This window comes from Phascolarctos cinereus, unplaced genomic scaffold (genome assembly GCF_003287225.1).
Source record: "Phascolarctos cinereus isolate Bilbo 61053 unplaced genomic scaffold, phaCin_HiC Scaffold_4;HRSCAF=312, whole genome shotgun sequence".
Taxonomy (NCBI): domain Eukaryota; kingdom Metazoa; phylum Chordata; class Mammalia; order Diprotodontia; family Phascolarctidae; genus Phascolarctos; species Phascolarctos cinereus.
Genome location: NW_027555847.1, coordinates 65,981,875 through 66,000,152, shown reverse-complemented (window position 1 = coordinate 66,000,152; position 18,278 = coordinate 65,981,875). Strand labels below are relative to the sequence as shown.

General features: G+C 33.9%; 1 protein-coding gene across 4 annotated transcripts in view; it reads left to right on the top strand.

Moving 5' to 3' along the window:
* FAM120A (family with sequence similarity 120 member A) overlaps nt 1–18,278 on the top strand; it is a 153,209-nt gene that overhangs the window by 80,313 nt on the left and 54,618 nt on the right. For all 4 annotated transcript variants that reach the window (XM_020981270.2, XM_020981268.2, XM_020981269.2 and 1 more), the window contains 3 exons: nt 6,090–6,177; nt 9,118–9,342; nt 12,516–12,690. In XM_020981270.2, the coding sequence (XP_020836929.1) occupies nt 6,090–6,177; nt 9,118–9,342; nt 12,516–12,690 (488 nt within the window). The remainder of the gene's footprint in view (nt 1–6,089; nt 6,178–9,117; nt 9,343–12,515; nt 12,691–18,278) is intronic.

The window sequence follows — 18,278 nt, the reverse complement described above, 5'->3', positions numbered from 1 at the left end:
TCTAATTAATAATAATGTAGAGCATTTTTATATGACTATAGATAGCTTTGATTTTTTTTAGCTGAAAACTGCCTGTTTATATCCTTTGACCATTTAGCAGTTGGGGAATGACTTGTAGTTTTATAAATTTGACTCAGTTCTCTATAATATTTGAGAAATGTGACATTCCCAGCTTTCTGCTTTCCTTCTAATCTTGGTTGTATTGGTTTTTTTACTGCAAAACCTTTTTAATTTAGTGTAATCAAAATTATTCATTTTGCATTTCATAATGTTCTCTATCTCTTTTTTAGTCATAAAAATTCTTCCCTTCTCCATAGATCTGACAAGTAAACTGTTCCTTGCTGTCCTCATTTGCTTATGGTATCACTCTTTATGTTTAAACATGGACCTATTTTGACCTTATCTTGGTATATGGTATAAGAAGTTGTTCTATGTTTAGTTTCTGTCATACTGTTTTCCAGTTTTCCCAGCAGTTTTTTGTGAAATAGTGAGTGTCTTTGTTTTTGGAGGAATTTTTACTGACTCTCTCTCTATGCCTAGAATCTTCTCCCTCCTCATTTCTACATTTTGACCTCCCTGAATTCCTTCAAGTCTTAGCTAAAATCCCATCTTCTACAGGAAGCCTTTCCCAATCCCTCCTAATTCTAGTGCCTTCCTTCAGTTGATTGTTTCTAATTTATTTTGTGTGTAGCTTGACTGAACATAGATGTTTACATGTTGTCTGCACCATCATTTTGTGGATTCTTTGAGGTTAGGGACTGCCTTTTACCCTTCTGTATATCCCTAGCACTTAGCACTATGCCTGGCGTTTACTAGGTGCTTAATAAATATTTATGGACTCTCTGATTGGACATCAAGCCTCCATGATGGCCCCTTTCTCCCATTGGTGAGTGCTTCCTTGTATCTCCATTTGGGTGAAGGATCCAGATTTAAATATTGTACTTCTGCAGATAGGTGCTTTCCTTCTCACCTGTCTTCTCCCACATCTCTTTTCGGGTCCCTTTTGTGTGTTGTATTCCATCATTATAATGTAGGCTCTTTGAAGGAACCTGTCCTTCCCCTTTTGTATTTGTGTCCCCAGCACTTAGTAGAGTACTTAGCATGTACTAAGGATTTAATAAATGTTTCTTGCTTTGCCTGCCTTTCTATCCCATCTCTAAAAATGTTCAGGCATATACCCCCAGTATTTGTTTATTTATAAATTATAGATATGTAATATTGCATGAATATATACATTAAAAAATAATAGAAATAAGAAGGATCCAATATTGAAATAATTAAAATTTTTAATAATAGTATTAAAACCTCTTGTTGAATTATTAAATACTAATGATTTTTGTTATGTGATTTAATATGCTTTTAAAATATATTTTATGAATATCTTTTAAACATCACCAGAATTTCTCCCACTATTTTTTCTTTCTCATTCCTCCTATATAACGAGCAATATTTTTTGAAGAAACAGAGTAAGAAGAGAGGGGGAAAAAACATCAAGACCAAAAGTCTGAAAATAGTGTTCCAGATCTATGGCCCCTCTGCTTTGGGACAATGTGTTTTATTTGTAATTTTATGCTATTCACATTTGATTGTTTTGTGGTTGCTCTTTCCTTTTACATTCTTGTAGTCATTGTGTATATTGTTTACTTGGCTTTACTTGCTTCATTCTTCATCATTCTCAGTATTTATAATTAATTATTTCTTACAACATAGTAATATTCTTTTACATGCGTGTTCCACATTTTTTAACCTTTTTCCAATCAATGGACATCTACTTTGTTTCCAATATATTGCTTTCAAAAAAGTGTTGCTAAAAATATTTTTGTGTGTGTAGGAGCAACCCTCTTGACTCATAAGTCTAACGGTGTTCATGTTATATTGTCTTCAGGGAGTCTTGAGTTTCTTGGCAGAAATCTTTCTAAGTCACTTGTACTTTTTTTTTAGTTAGTTTAGTTAAAAGAAGATAATGTAATAATCCATTAATATGTTGTAGTATACTGAAAGCAAACATACGAAAGTGAGGTGCCACTATCAACTCCCTGATGTGGAACTCCTACACTTAGTCCCCAAGATAAACACTCACATAACTTGTATGGCTTAACCATCTGACACATGAATGTAGGAAGGGTGCTAATATCATTCTGTCTATTAAATAAGTCACCCTCTTTTTATTATTTTAGGTTAAAAAAATATGAATAAAAGTTCTATATTTTCTCACTACTTCCTAGTATACTTTGAAGGGTACTCCAATAGGCAGTTGGTGAAGTGACAGATGATTTCTATTAATTAATGCAAAGTGAAGGAAACAGAATCAAGAAAACAGTTCACAATGACTACAACCATATAAATGAAAAGAATAACAATAGAAGACAAAACAAGTGAATGTTTTGTATTTATGTAAGTCAATCTTGGAACCAGAGAAGAGAGAAGAAAGCATACTTAACTCCCTTGGTTTAAGAATGTAACATGTGCTGTCACACTTGGTTTAGTGAAACTCCTTTTTTTTTCCTTCCCTCTTTCATTTTTATCCTTTGTTAAAAGGAATGAACTACTAGGTCTGTATCCCAAAAGGGATAAAAAAAAAAAGGCAAAAAGAAAAAGGACCTAAATGTATAAAAAATATTTATAGCACCTCTTTTCTTGTGGCAAAGAATTGGAAATTGAGGGGATGCCCATCAATTCGGGAATGGCTGAACAAGTTGTGGTATGTGATTATGATGGAATACTATTGTACTATAGGAAATGACGAGCAGGATGCTCTCAAAAAAACCTGGAAAGACTTGCACGGGCTGATGAAATGTGAAATGTACTGTGTACAAAATAACAGCAATATTGTAAGATGGTCAGCTGTGAATGACTTAGCTGTTCTCAGCAATACCGTGATCTAAGACAACTGTGAAGGTCTTATGATAAAAATTGCTATCTGTCTATCCCCAGAGAAAGGACTAATGATATTTGCATACAGATTGAAGCAAACTTTTTTTTTTACTTTCTTCATTTTTCTTGAGTTTTTTTTCCCTAGTCTATGTTTTCTTTCACAATATCAAGACTGTTATGGATATGTTTTGCATGACTACACACGTATGACCTAAATTGAACTCCTTGCCTTCTCAGTGTTGGGGAGTGGAGGAAGAAAGCAAGGAAGAGAATTTGGAGCTCAGAGTTTTATAAACAAATGTTAAAAATTATTTTTACATGTAACTGGGGGGAAATTAATTAATTTAAATTAATTTAAAAAACAAATGGGAGGAGGGAAAGCTATGTAGGGAAATCAAGGTGGTGTAAAAGCAAAAAGCAATACAAATTAAAAAAAAACCTAAAGGAGACCATAGTTGACCTAGTTTTATCCCTTCATTTTACATGTGTACCAAGGTTTGAATGACTTTTTGAATGCAGCTTGTTTTGTTAGTAATGACTGAGCATGGTCCCTTCTAACTCTGCTTATATGATCCTAGGCAAAAGCAAATCCACATCTCCCAGCTTCCCACTGCACTGTTCTTTCCACTATACCGTCTTGCAGGATTTCAGATGAAAGCTTTCTACTCTGTTACTAGGCCAAGTTTAGGCAAATGAAAATAATATTATTGCTTGTTTTCAAAATAGAGCATTTTTTAGTGGAAAGAATTTTTGCTTTTTTAATATTTATGAATTGCCATTAAAAATCAATTCTGATGTCTGCTTACCTATGTTATCTTGCACTTTACACATTTTGTGTACTATGCTTAGGTCAATGGAAGCTATTACTCATTCTTCTTGTACTCATTTTTCTTAGATTTGTTTCTTTTTCTTAATTCTTGTCATTTTTGAAGGAACATATCTTAGAAAAGAAACTCCTACAGTACTGTAGGTCTTTTTGCCAAACTACTGTGTCTAATTTTACTTTCTTGCTGAAAATTTTTCTTTAAAAAAGTTTTTTTTAATGTTTACTTTCAATTTTAATTTCTTTCCCTCCATTTACTCTCCCCCCCACTCAATTGAGAAGGCAAAAAACATGATTCCCATCATACATGTGAAATAATGTAAAACATATTACCATATTAGCCATTGAGGGGTGGGGCCCGAAAAATAAAGAGAAAAAAAATAAACTTCAATTTTCACTCAGAGTTTACCAGTTCTTTATCTGGAGGTGGGATAGAATTTTTCATCATGAGACTTTTGGAATATATTGATTAGCATTGCTAAGTCTTTCACAATTGATTACTGTTACAATACTGCTATTGCTGTGTGCATTGTTCTCTTGATTTTGCTCACTTTACTTTGTATATCAGTTCATATAAGTCTTCCCAGGTTTTTTTGAAACCAACCCCTTCATTATTTCTTACAACACAATGATATTCCATCTTATTCCCATAATATAACTTGTTCGGCCATTCCCTAGTTGATAGGCATCCCCTCAGTTAGCAATTCTTTGCCATCACAAAAAGAGCTGCTGTTATAATTATTTCTGTGCATGTAGATCCTTTCCCCTTTTCTTTGGACTCTGGGATGCAGACCTAATAGTGGTATTGCTAGTCAAAGAGTATGTTCATTTGAATAGCCCTTTGGGTATAATTCTAAGTTGTTTTCCAGAATGGACCAGTTTACAACTCTACCATCAGTGCATTAGTGTACCTATTTTCCCACATCCCCTCCAGCATTTGTCATTTTCTTTTTCTTATCATCTTAGCCATTCTGATGGCTGTGAGGGGATGCCTAAGTTGTTTTAATTCCTATTTTCTAATAGTGATTTAGAGCTGGGGTTTTTTTTATTTGACTTGATCACTTTGATTTCTTCTTCTGAAAACTGTCTGTTCATATCCTTTGACCATTTATCAATTGAGGAACGGCTCTTATTTTAATAAATTTGGTTCAGTTCTCTATAATATTTGAGAAATGTGACATTTATCAGAAAAACTTGCTATAAAATATTTTTCCAGTTTCTTGCTTTCTTTCTAATTTCGGTTATAATGGTTTTGTGCAAAAACTTTTTAAAATTTATGTAATCAAAATTATGCATTTTATGATTTGTAATCCTCTCTCTGTTAGTTGGTCATACACTCATCCCTATCTGTAAATACAAGAAGTACTTTTTTCTGTGCTCCCCTAATTTGCTTATGATATCCCCCTTTATGTCTAAATCATGTACCCATTTTGACCTTATCTTGGTATATGGAGTAAAGCGTTGATCTATGCCGAGTTTCTGCCATACTGCTTTCCAGTTTTCCTAGCAATTTTTGTCAAATAGTGAGTTCTTGGACTTAGAGCTTTCTCAAACACTAGGTTACTATATTCCAACAAAATTTTTGACAAATGTAAAAGTAGACTTTATGAATTCTTCATTAATATCCATCTCAAATTTTAGTTTTGTTCTCTTTCTCCCTTCCTCTTTCTCTTTCTCTCTCCCTTTCACCCCACCCACTCTACTCCCACTTCTGCCTGCTTCCTTTCCTTTTCCAACTATGACAAAGAAAAATTGCTCAAGTGTGTTGAGAGTGCTTTGTAGCCAAGGAGTTACTCCTGTTCAATGACAGCCAAGTGAGCAGTAAACTGAGAGGAGAGGTGCCTTTCTGCAAACAGGTGTTTTTTTCTCTAAACCTTTTGTTTGAATGTCTTCCTGCTTTTTTTTCCCTGCTTATGTTGGCCTTTCTAGAAGACATACCTGAGGCTCCTTTTCCTCCACGGTCGCACATGTAACTCCAGCCCACATCACTGCCCCTTCTTTGAATTACCACAGCATTTATTATCTTTTAGCACTTAATCACAGTTCCTTTTGTTTTTATTAAATGCTTCATAATTGTATCTTGATGGCGTAGTGAAAATACAAACTATATTTGCTATTCTGCACAGCTATTACTGCACCACTAGTCATTTATAGGTACTTAATAAATATTTATTGAATTAGAAATTATAAATGTTCAGTATTCCCTTTTAAGCCTAGCAGCAAAGATGTGATGTTGGTAGTTTTTACATTAATTTTACTGAGTTAATTATCTATTCTTAAAACAGCAAGGTGCTGTTACTATGGATTCATAGGTGAAATCATGTGAGATTTTTGCTATAATAAACTCTTTGTTATAAAGAGATTTGACCTGTAATCTTCCTTTTGTATTCAGCCATGTCAGTGGGAACAAAGTTGGCTGGGAAAAGACAGGAAACCAGTCAGAAACTCAAGCACGTGGAGATCCAGGAGACCAAACAAAGGTAGCATATGTAGATTTTTTTTTCCTTTAAATATAAAAGTTCTTAAACTTTCAAAGCATATGAATGTATATGTGTAATTAGTTTAACAGGGGAACTTTCCCATAGTAATATTAAAACTCAGGGCATTTTTATTATCTCTTCTGACTTCTTACTTTTCATATTCCAGTCAATTACCAAGTCCATCGGAGTGCCTTCTGCAATATCTTGTACCCCTTCACCCTCCTTTCTTTTTTCTTCACTTGACCCTAGTACTGGCCCTCATTGTCACACACATCTCTTCTTTTCCCTTTGAACGTTATCTTTTATTTCACTACCAGAAGAATAATTCATTACTTGTGCTGAAATGGTAATGTTATGAATAAGACCATTGGATTTGGAATCAGAGGTTCAGATCCTTGGCTGTGCCACTTTTACTGCCTGTGTGACCTTGGGTAAATCATTTAATTCCTCTGGGCCTTAATTTCCTTGTTGCTAGACTCTATTTTCTCTTAAGTACTACTCTTTGAACCTTTCCTCTTCAGTGACTCCCTATTGCCACCCTACTTTTTCAACAGTTATTTCATATTGTTACTCTCCACATTCTAGCCAGATTGGGGTACTCTTACATTTACCATGTACCTTCCACCTTGACTCAGATTGTTCCCTGTACCTGGAATGCCGTAATTGGTTCTTCCCCTTTTCACTTCTTGAACACCTTAGTCATTCTTTAAAAGTGCAACTAAAATGTCTTGTGCAAGTAGCTTTCCTGATCCAGTAGCTAACAGCTCCTTTCCTTTGGATCTCACCTAGCATCTTATTTCACAATATTCTGATGTATTTAAAATGAACTATATTATGATTATCTGCATTTGTATCTTTTCCCACTAGTAAGCTAAAAGCTACACAAGATTAAAGATCAAGTCTTGTCTGAACTTTGCATCATCTCCAGATCCTACCATAGTGGCATGCAAACATAAGGTAGCTTAAAATTAGGTATACTTCATCAACTCAGTTCTACCTGATTTTACTCCTGACCAGAGGCTAAGCCACAAGATTTGCCAGAACAGTGCCTATTTACTTTCACATAGAAATTTTGAAATGCAGAACAAAAAAAAAGTTTGAAATAAGTAGATTACAAAGATGGCACAGTTGTAGAGCACAGAACAATGCATTTGGAGTCTGAAGACCAGAATACAAATACTGGTTCTGCTACTTAGGATATTCATGATCTTGAACAAGTCACTCAGTTTAGAACCTCACTTTTAATCCCATGATTTGAAGAAGAATACAAACCTGTATGAAATAGTTGCTTATTACCTTGTACTTAAAAATTGTACTTTCCAAAACATTTTAACATTAATATTTTATTTTTGCATTACCCTTATGGCAATAGGATAGTCTCCCATTTTAAATACAAATAATCTTGTTATTCTTCTGAGTTCATCATTCATCACAAACTAACTGTCTGCTGCATATTTCCACCTGGATGATCTTGTAGGACTCAAAAACTCAACATGTGCAAAACAGAACTCATTATGTTTCTCTTCCTGAGCCTTTCTCATCTCCAAATTTTCCCTTTATTGTTAAGGTTATCATCTTTTTTCCCCAGAGACCCAGGTATACAACCTGTGAGTCCTCTTTGATTTTTTTTGTCTGGTTTGCTGTCCCATAAGTTGCCAACTCTGATAATTCTGCCTCCATAAGACCTTATATATATCTGTTCCCTTTTTGCTGCTTACTTGGTCACCACCTCATTCTAGGCCCTCATCCCTTCTCACCTGGATTATTAAAATAGCTGTCTAATTGGTCTCCCTGCTTCTTTTTTCCCCTTTCCATTATATCCTCCATGAAGGTGCCAAAATAATCTTCCTAAAGTACAGGTCTGACCATATAACTCCCCTGCTCTGTAATCATTAGTAACTCCCAGTTACCTGTAAGATAAAGCACAGACTCCTCAACCCTCCATTTAAAGCCCCATACCTTACAACCTGGCACTAACTACCTTTCCACCCTAATTTCACATTAATCTTCTACATGCTCTTCATATTGCAGCCAAATTAACCATCTTGCTGTTACCCATCCATGACATTCCATTTCTTTTATCTTTGCCTTTACACAGACTGTTTCCCATTTGTAATTCTTCCCTCACCCTCGACCTTAAAATGATGAGTTTCAGGCCTTAGCTCAAGTGCCACTACCTATTGAAGGCAGCCTCTCCTTTATCCTCCTAGTTGATAGTACTCTCTACTTCAGTGATCTTGTAATGACTCATCTCTGTACATGTCCTCTTCACAGTAAAATGGAAACACCTGAAGGTCAGAGATGATGATGATTATTTTTTTTTTTGCTTTTCGTCTTTGTATTCTAAGTGCCTTGCGCATAGTAGCCATGAAATAGAGACATTCCATTAAATTGTACAAGTAAGTCACAGACAACACAAATAAGTTGTTCAGTATTAGTTCTGACTTAACCTTTTTAGCCTTTGTTTTAAAAAGAGGAAATTAAGTTCATGATGTTCTACTTATGTTTTGCAAGCTTATTAGAATTGCATGGAATCTTATGGTGTGCTTTACCCTGGGGTGTGTGTGTGTGTGTTTCTCAAAAGAATATACATGCCCCCACATTATAATTCCACATTTACCCCCCAAGTTTTTAACTATGGATCTATTTCCTGTATACCATAATTTTCTTTGTTGCAAATCCCATTGATTGTCTCCACATCAAGACATTTCGGAGGTAACTAAGAGAAGGAACTCACTGCAGAAAGAGCATTACATTGGCACCTGGATTCCCACCCTGGCTCTCTTCCATTCTCTCACTTTGTGACAGCAGATGAGTCACATTACTTCTGACTCTCTTTACTCATCTATAAAACGAGTTGATTGAACTTGATAATTTTTAAATTACCTGCTAGTCTAAGTGGTATGATGTTAAATCAATTTTTCCTCTTCTCTGTTATAGGCAGAAGGTTCTTCTACTGCCTCTTCAGGAAGCCAGATAACTGAAGGGAAAGGGAACCAAGCCAACACTGCACAAATCCCCTGCCTTTTGTCAATGCCCACCAGGAACCACATGGATATTACCACACCTCCATTACCTCCTGTTGCACCAGAAGTATTGAGAGTAGCAGAGCACAGGCACAAGAAGGGGTTAATGTATCCCTACATCTTTCATATTCTTACAAAGGTATTATCTAAGATGTCACTAGTATTACTGGGTTTATAGATGGTAATCTCTCTCTTTTTTTTTTTACAAAGTATTACTCTGCCTTTACAAAGTGTATTCTGAAAATAATTTCACTATATCACAAATTTCATTTTGTCTGAAGCAGGAATGGAATATATCAAATTGTACAAAAGCTTTTCCCTATTTAACCACCATTAAAGGCACTAAGATAGTCTATTTACTTGTTGTAGGAATGGTTACTTCATTATAGACATCAGAATTGTTTTTTCTTCAATTTAACTTAAATCTATTTTCAAATTTTCTTCTACTTAAATGGCACCATATCACCTAAATAATTTTTGGATTCCTTATTTTTTCCATTTTGATTTTACGTTAAAAATTTTTTCTCTATATATTTCAATTTCAGGTTTCATTCTAATTTTAGATACAATCTCTAACATGTACAACTTAATGTCTGCCTTTTGAGTGGCTAATGCGTTCTGTATTTTGACATGTTCATCTAATTGAAGACGTTTTGTAATGATTAAATATAAAAAATGTAATGCAGGATGTTAATTGCTGAATGTGCATAAAATCAGATAATACAAGGATCTTTTTCACAGAAATGTACTTTAATTTTTTAAGTATCTTTCTAAGTGTATACCTACATATATGTTATATTGGAATAAGTTTAGGAAATCTATTTTCTTTTTCAGTTCTAAGCTTTATGTGCAATTAATTTTTATACCGATTTCCAAGTTAATTTTCTTTATGCGATAGTCTTAGGCCTTACCTTACAGTATAGGGAAAAATGGAATTCTTCTGATCAATCAGTTCGTTGCTTAACATGTATTTTTAAAAAATTGTTCCATAGGAGCGCTGCTTTTATTTGTGCAGGGAGTACCTCTCAGTCAAAAGTTTCTTTTCTGTCTAAATGTAATTCTATTTGAAATTTGTAGACAGCACTTGATTGGTATTGAAAAAAACCATACACACAAACACTAAATTCCATAGAACTTTTGAGATGGATTTATTTTGATAGGGAATATTAACTGATTAGCCCCAGTCCTACTTAGTTTTATAAATTAGAAGAAATCAGGAGTGTTCAATCTATTACTGTTTATCCAGGTCCTTCTATTTATTCCTTTAATTGTAACTGCTTCTGATTATACTGCATTATTGGATTAAGATGTATGTGTACAGCATCACTTTTAGTTTATCATATTTTGGGGATGGAAAAGCTTTTGAACTTGAACAGAAGTTGAAGTGGATAAGTGGAAAATGATCTTTGTAGGAAAGGGGTTTTTAATACATTTAGAGAACCAACCAACTTCTTTAGACACTGCAGACTCTCCCCTCTGTGTTCTTCCAGATGTATGTTCTTTGAAATCATCTGTTTGTATCAGAATGCTCAAATCTACACATTGATGGATATACTACTCGATTTATGTATAACTGTTAAAATCCAAAAGAAAACCGTACAATATTGCATGCATCTGCATTTCACTAATACTCATTTTCATAATTATTTTAAAGACAAACATTTATAAATTATGAAATACTACTATGTTTGTCATCAAGACAACTTATTTATTTATTCAAGCTTGCGGTTTAAAAGTAAAGGCATTCTTGAATGCTAAATGTATTTAGGAAAACAAAAATCAGAAAATGTGTAGTAAGTTGAATCTTTCTTTGTCTAAATTGACTTGGACAAGACATTTTCAGTGAGATAATACTTGAAACATTTCTAGAAAGGTATTTTTCTGTTGAAAAACTTCTGTTACGAGAAAAACATGTTGAAGATGTTGTCTGTATCTGACAACATGAAACAGATAGTTTCCTAAAGAGTTTTTAAAGCAGAATAATACAAGTATAGTAAATTATATAACTCTTAAGGGGAGTGTTAGAACATTGTACCTAACCAGGGACAAATAATGATACTGTTACTAATAATATCATCTTAATCATGTATCAGTATAGTATCGGTAATAGTATGTAGTAACATTATACTACATATAATATTTTAGTAATAGTATCAGTATAGATACTAATAGTAATCTTAATCATGAAACCACATATAGAATTAGAATCAACTGATAGTTTAATGTGATATGTATGATTGATTTATGGTGTCAAATTGTATTTGGAAAGACCAATCTAGCATTGCTAGATGGTGTCTCTTCAGTAATTTTAACTAAGATAGTTTGTTTTTATGTTGTGAATACAGAATTAATAAAAGCACTTGCAGGTAACCCAAGTCACAAAAATCCTAAAACATACCTCTCACTAAGATGTAAAATAGTCGGCCTATATAAGTGGCCATAAAGCTTTTCTGGAGCCCTCTTGGACATATTGTCTCTTAGCTAAAGAACATCTTGGAGTGGGGGTTGGGAAGGAAGGGGTGGTGATAGGGGGGAATGGAAAAATCAAGCCTGACCTTTGTGAGGTTGCAGCTAGTTGCCTTGGAATTCAGCAAGTATTTGTTGAGCGCTTACTATACCATGACAAAAGGATTAAAACGTTAAGATATAAATTAATGTCATTTCAAAAGTTTATTTTAGGTAAGTCACTTCTTAAGATAGAGTAACATGCAGAAGAGAGGAAGAAAAGTTTAGTCAGACTCTCATTTTCTTAATAAACGTGGAGTCTTTCCCTTGAGTTTCTAAGGCAGGCAATTTAGGATTACATATTAAGTAATATAAAGTTTATTACCTGTATTTTTATGCGATTATATATCTAACCTTTCAGGAAGTAGTTATATACATTCATTTAATTTTTCTTACCTGTTAAAATCACATAATCTTAGAGTGGGAAAGGACTACAGAGATAGATTATCTAGTCCAACCTCCTGTCCAGTGTAGGAGTCCCTCCTACAGCATCCTTAAAAGATCACTTATCTGATTAGATTGTTCCAAGCCATTACAAAGTGTTTTGAATCATTCAGAGTATTCCTAATTTGGGAATTAAAATAGTGAAAAATTTATTTTAAGCTCTGAAAACAGATTTTTGACTACAAACTGCTAAATGAACTCATACCAAGCACTTCAGTACTGGCTCATTTTAAGATGGCCATTTAATTTAGATTAGCATTGAAAAAAAATGTTTTAAAAGGGATTATACGGTATATTTCTGTAAGTTTTTTTTAATTCAACATGAAAAATGTGCAATATTATTCTGCTTTCTTCCATGCAAAGGGTGAAATCAAAATTGCTGTTTCTATTGAAGATGAAGCCAACAAAGACCTGCCTCCTGCTGCTCTGCTTTATAGGCCAGTTCGTCAGTATGTTTACGGAGTCCTGTTTAGTTTGGCAGAAAGCAGAAAGAAAACTGAAAGACTTGCTTTTAGAAAGAACAGACTTCCACCAGAATGTATGTACTGTAAAATCCATTGTTTGCTTTCTTCAGTACCTCATAATCTTTTGTGCATTTTCCAAAGGTTTAGAAGAGACATTATTCAAGTAGCTTTGAGGGCCTCATAAGTGTATCAAAGATGAAATTTCCATCTGGGCAGCAGGGCCAGATTTATGAGATTTTAAGGGGAAAAAAGTCAATCACTGATCTTTCTCTCATTATATTATCTTACTTTAGTAAAACAATCAAAGGTTAAGTTTTCATTTCATACTGAAAGTGGACATGAAAAATATGCTTCCTGACATGGTTTCCTTTCTGTAATTAGCATATGTTATTCCACAGTATGTGCTTAAGTGCATATGTTGTGGTTTTTAAAATTTTAAAGTTAAACTTTTTAAGACTTATTACATGTGTGAATTTCTAATATATTTACTGAAACTCATGAAAATTCTCTGGTGTCTTCTTTCTGCTTTAATTCAAGGTGCTCTTTTTTTAAAAAGATTTTATGAACCCATGGCATTTATGATGTGATTTTAATTGCATCATTAATAACATTGTTATCATAAATTTCACAAAGTCCACTTAAAATTTGTGTGCTGGTCAACAGATTAAATAAAATCATTTAGGAGAGACTAAAAAAATTCTGTTTGAAATGTTGATAAGTCATGAGTTGTTAACATTTTTTAATCCCTTAATTGCAACTATACAGGGGTTGAGTGGTGTTGCAAAAATACTACTCCCTCCTGGGAAATTTTATCTAGTAATAGGAAGAGATATTAAATGGATTATTATTCTGTGTAATATACAAAAAAAAAATTTCAAAATAAGGAAAAAAGACTACATATTTCTAGAGAAAAATGATGGTTACTTAACTTTAAAAATATGGTTTATTAAATAAAATATTAAATAAAATAATTAAAAATGATGGTTAATTAACTTTAAAATACCTGTGGTACATATCAAATAGTAAAAGTCAAATAGAAAAGGTACTGTGTTTCTAAAAAATTCTTCAGGTCTCTTATGAATGTAACTAATTCCAGGACTAAGGATAAGGATTTTTTTATTGGCTTTCATATTTAAACTTGGAGGCTACTTTTGAAATCTTCTAAACATTTTTATTCGTTACTCAGATATTCCATAGAGTAGTCATTTAAGTATGATTGTAACATAAGTTTTCTTCATTTTCTGTGACAAAACCACAATTCTATGAGCTTGTTATAAAGTTACTTGGCTAGCGCTGCCACTAGTTGAAAGTATATGACTAATGATTGCTGTTTTTGCGTGTGACTAGAAAGATGAGTCTTTGAATGATATGTACTTGGGGGTACATAATTATTGTACTTCTTGGTACCATAATAGAAAGATTCTTTTTAGTGCTTATAGTATATATTTAAATGTATAGACTGCCTTTTTTCCTGACAATGCCTCATATATTTGCTGCAAAAGATACTCTCTTTCTGAGTTACGTATAAACGCCATTAGTCTGCTGTTGTTTGTTACTAATCTTCCACTCTCCATTTCATTAGAAACTCTCTCTATCTTTTGCCTACCTGGACTCTGCTTAACACGTTTTCGCTTACCATACAGAAAGAAGTTGCTTAGATTTCCTTTTGGTATAGCTCTTGCTCGCGCGCGCGCTCTCTCTCTCTCTCTCTCTCTCTCTCTCTCTCTCTCTCCCTCCCCCCCCTCCCTCCCTCCTTCCCTCCCCCCTCTCTTTCCCTCCTTCTCTCCCTCTCCCTCCAAAGGTAATGCCAAAGAAATGGATTTGAAAATGGATCGATGTATTTAATAGGCATGATTTGAATGATACCTTTACTTTATTCCTTCAGTTTGACCTAACCTGTGTATTTTGCCACAATACTGTTAGTTTCTTACACTGACCTTTTAAGAGATTTCATTTCTTGTTTCTTTTCAAGTTAGTGTATTCATTCTCTAAGCAGAAATGCATTATGGTTTCCATTGGTGTGATGAATGCCAGCACAAGAACTAGTATGCCTCAGTATCTGTGTCCAAACCACTGCTCTGCCTACAGTAATATAGTCCTAATTGGTATTTGTGCTTTAAGAGTATAGCCCTTATTTTATAGCAACTACTTGAGGATGTTTTATGATCATAATCTGAGTTGAAAATGATTTTTACTTCCACTTGCCATGAATTCTAAACCAGTTTCAAGTCTCTTAATGCTTGTATAATCACAACTACATAAAATACAGATTGAATAAGACAACCTGTTTTACCACTGTAATTTATAATATTGATACTAGAGAATATGTGTTAGTTTAAGCACCATAAATTCTGCTATGATTGGCCATACTATTAGTATTGACATTTGAAATTTTTTAAGTTATCCAAGCCTATGGGCCTTTCAGAAGCAATAAAAAATATTTTTAATAAGGTTGATGAATACCATTTATCAGCTTTTGTCTTTTCTGACCTTTTGCTGCAACCAAACTTTTTCTTTTCTTTTCTTGAAGTTTGAAGTCACATTGGTTTACTGGGAGTACTCTGTTGGCATTATAATATGAAGGAAGAAAAGTGAATTTGAGTGAAAGCTACTAGGATTCCCTGGTTCTGAAATGTGTTAACATTTCCTTTTGTTTCCATATAAATATAACACACACACACACACACACACACACACACACACACACACACACACACACAGAGTTACAGAACTAGTTTATAATTTAGGTTAGGTTATGATTTTTCCCGTTCATAATTGAAAAAAATTTCAAAATTTGCTCAGCCATCCCCAATTAATAGGCATTCCCTCTATTTTCAATTACTTGCCACTGAAAAGGCTGCTACAAGTATTTTTGAACATGTGTCCTTTTCTTCTTTCTTTGATCATTTTTGGGTTTAGATTTAGAATTGGTATCCCTAGGTCAAAGGGTATATGCAGTTTAATAACTTTTTGGCCATAGTTTCAAATTACTTTCCAGGTATGGCTAGCCCAGTTCACAGCTGCATCAACAATACATTAATGCACCCATTTCCCCACGGCTCCTTCAATATTTATCATTTCCCCTTTTTGTCAGCTTTGAAAATCTGATAGGTATTAGGTGAGATCTCTTCAGTTCTTGCATTTCTTTAATTATTAATGATTTAAAGTGTTTTTCCCTGTGGCTATTGATAGCTTTGATTTTTCCCTCAGAAAACTTTGTTCTTATCCTTGAGTCATTTATCAGTTGGGGAATGGCTTTTATTTTTAAACATTTGAGTCAGTTCTCCATATATCTTAGAAATTAAACTCCTTTCAGAGAAACTCTCTGCAAAGATAGAGACCATTTGTTAAAACTAATATATAACATACTCAAGCTGGGCACCATTTCTTCCCCAGTCCTGTAGTTCCACACCTAGTCTCCATAGTCTTTTCAGAAAGATCATATCATATAGTTTTTGATAGCCTAAGATGTGTTGTTTTTCTGAGTTTGGTTATTTGAGCTTATTGAAACCAAGAGTTTAATAGTTTTACCTTTGTTTTCTATCCTTTTCTCTATTCTTTATTTTTCTTCTTCCTGTCTACCCCAAATCATGGTTCTAGCTCTCTTATCTTGATCTTGCCTCCAACATTGCTTAGAAAGGCATTATTTTGAATCTTTAAAATTTGTCCCAAACCATCACTTGTTTTGTGATTTAACATTTCTAAGGTTGTTTTTACACGACTTTTTCTTCTACAAATCTTCAATTTTTTACCTCTCTATTTAATGAATATTTTAAAAATATAAGTTAATCAGTGAGTTGACAGTTCTACCTTTCCTTATTTGAATCATTTGTGGTTTTATCATCAGTTTGTTTGTATTTAATTATTTTTCTAGCTGATTAGCTTTGTAGACTTTGGGATCATGTGGTGCTATCCAGTCTTTCCCTGAATTCATTGAAATCATATTATACAGATATTCAAAGCTGTCATTTTTCTTATCTTTTTCTTGTATCTGTGAAAGTGCCCAGGGTAGTGCCTTGCTTATAATAGACATTCAATAAATATTTGTTCTAGTTGCTTTTAAGGATTTTTTTTTACTTCTCATTCATAATTTTTATTGGTGTTATAAATTTTGGTTCTTTTATTTTTAAGAAAATAATGTATTTCAAGGGGAAGAATGTAAGTTAAAACTTTTTCACATTCAGGGGTCATTAAAAGCAGGTGTAATGGCTATCTTCGCACTGATGAAAGTAACAACCATGTTATTTGTATAGTGCCAGGAAAGTTTTTTTTCCCCCTTCTCCATATTGTGGAGAAACATAGGCATTTAATTTTAGGATGAAGAGTAATAATAGAGAAAATATAATTAGGAGAAGCATACTGCTATTATTAAAAGTAGTTCAATGTATTTAGAGTTATCTTGGGAATATTTGATGAAGAGAACTATAAAATCGTTTTAAAAAACAATGTAGTAGCAACATATATATGCAAATAAAGGTACAAGTCTCCCTCTTCCATTAACTGCAATGTTCCTACTGTAATAAGAGTTACTATTTTTAAAATATCACAAAAGAAAAGTTAGAACTTTTAGATATCCCATAGGTTTTGAAGTGGGGTGGCAGAGAGTATAGGAAAATTGGAGAAAAGTGAGAATGATTTAGAAAAGTCTTGTTATGAATAGTCTTCCCATAACAATAATGTCTATGGCTTTCACTTCTACCAAAAAAATATCTTCTTCAACATGGAATCTTTCACATTGTTACTAACTAAAATTTTATCACATAGAAGTTCATCTTGATAAATAAACACTTTCAGAAATGTAAATAGTTCTACACAAATTAAGGGGAAAGGTTGATAGAAGTAATTTGAAGGACAGAATCGATCTCCCATAAGCGCTTCAAAATCATGTAACTGAAAATGCTGTGTATTTCATTCCCGGGAACCCTACATTTCTTGACTTCTCTGTTTCTATTGAGCGCACGACTTCAGAATTCACCCATCACTCTCTCTTCTCCCTCACCCTCTTCACACAGTCAGTGGCCATGTCTTTTTCATTCTGTTTCCACAAGAGCTTGCTTTCCATCTCTGCCTTGTTGCTCCTGCTGTTTCACTTGCCCAACTGGACACCTAGAGACCATGCCTGGGTGAAGCTAAGGGACCACATGCTTCTTCACCCCAGCAGTTTTCCACCCTTAGCCAGGGGTATGTCCTGTGCTGTCCTTTGTTGCGCTTGTGTTCTGCTAGTCTAGACCTCAGATCTTTTTCAGATCAGCTGTTATCTAGCCATGCCGCCTTTTACATTTTATACTTATGAAGTTATTTTTAACTCGTGCAAAAAACTTAACCAAGTTGACGTCTATTAGATTTCATCTTACCAGAAGTGATGCTCAACATTTGTATGAACAGGAGGAATATTCAAGTGTAAAGGGCCAAGTGAAGATGAGGAGCCAACAAAAGTAATGAAGAGGTCAGAGAGGAAGGAGAGCCATGTGCATACAAGGGCAGAAAAGATGCCATCAAGGAACAGAGAGTGATCCATAATGTCATATGCTTCGGGAACATCAAGGAAGATGAGGATATTGAGAAGAGGCTTGATTTGGTGATGAGCAGTTTTGTTATTGGGTGATCTTGGAGAGGAATATTTCAGTTGCCATTAGCCAGATTGCCAGGAGTTGAAGAGTAA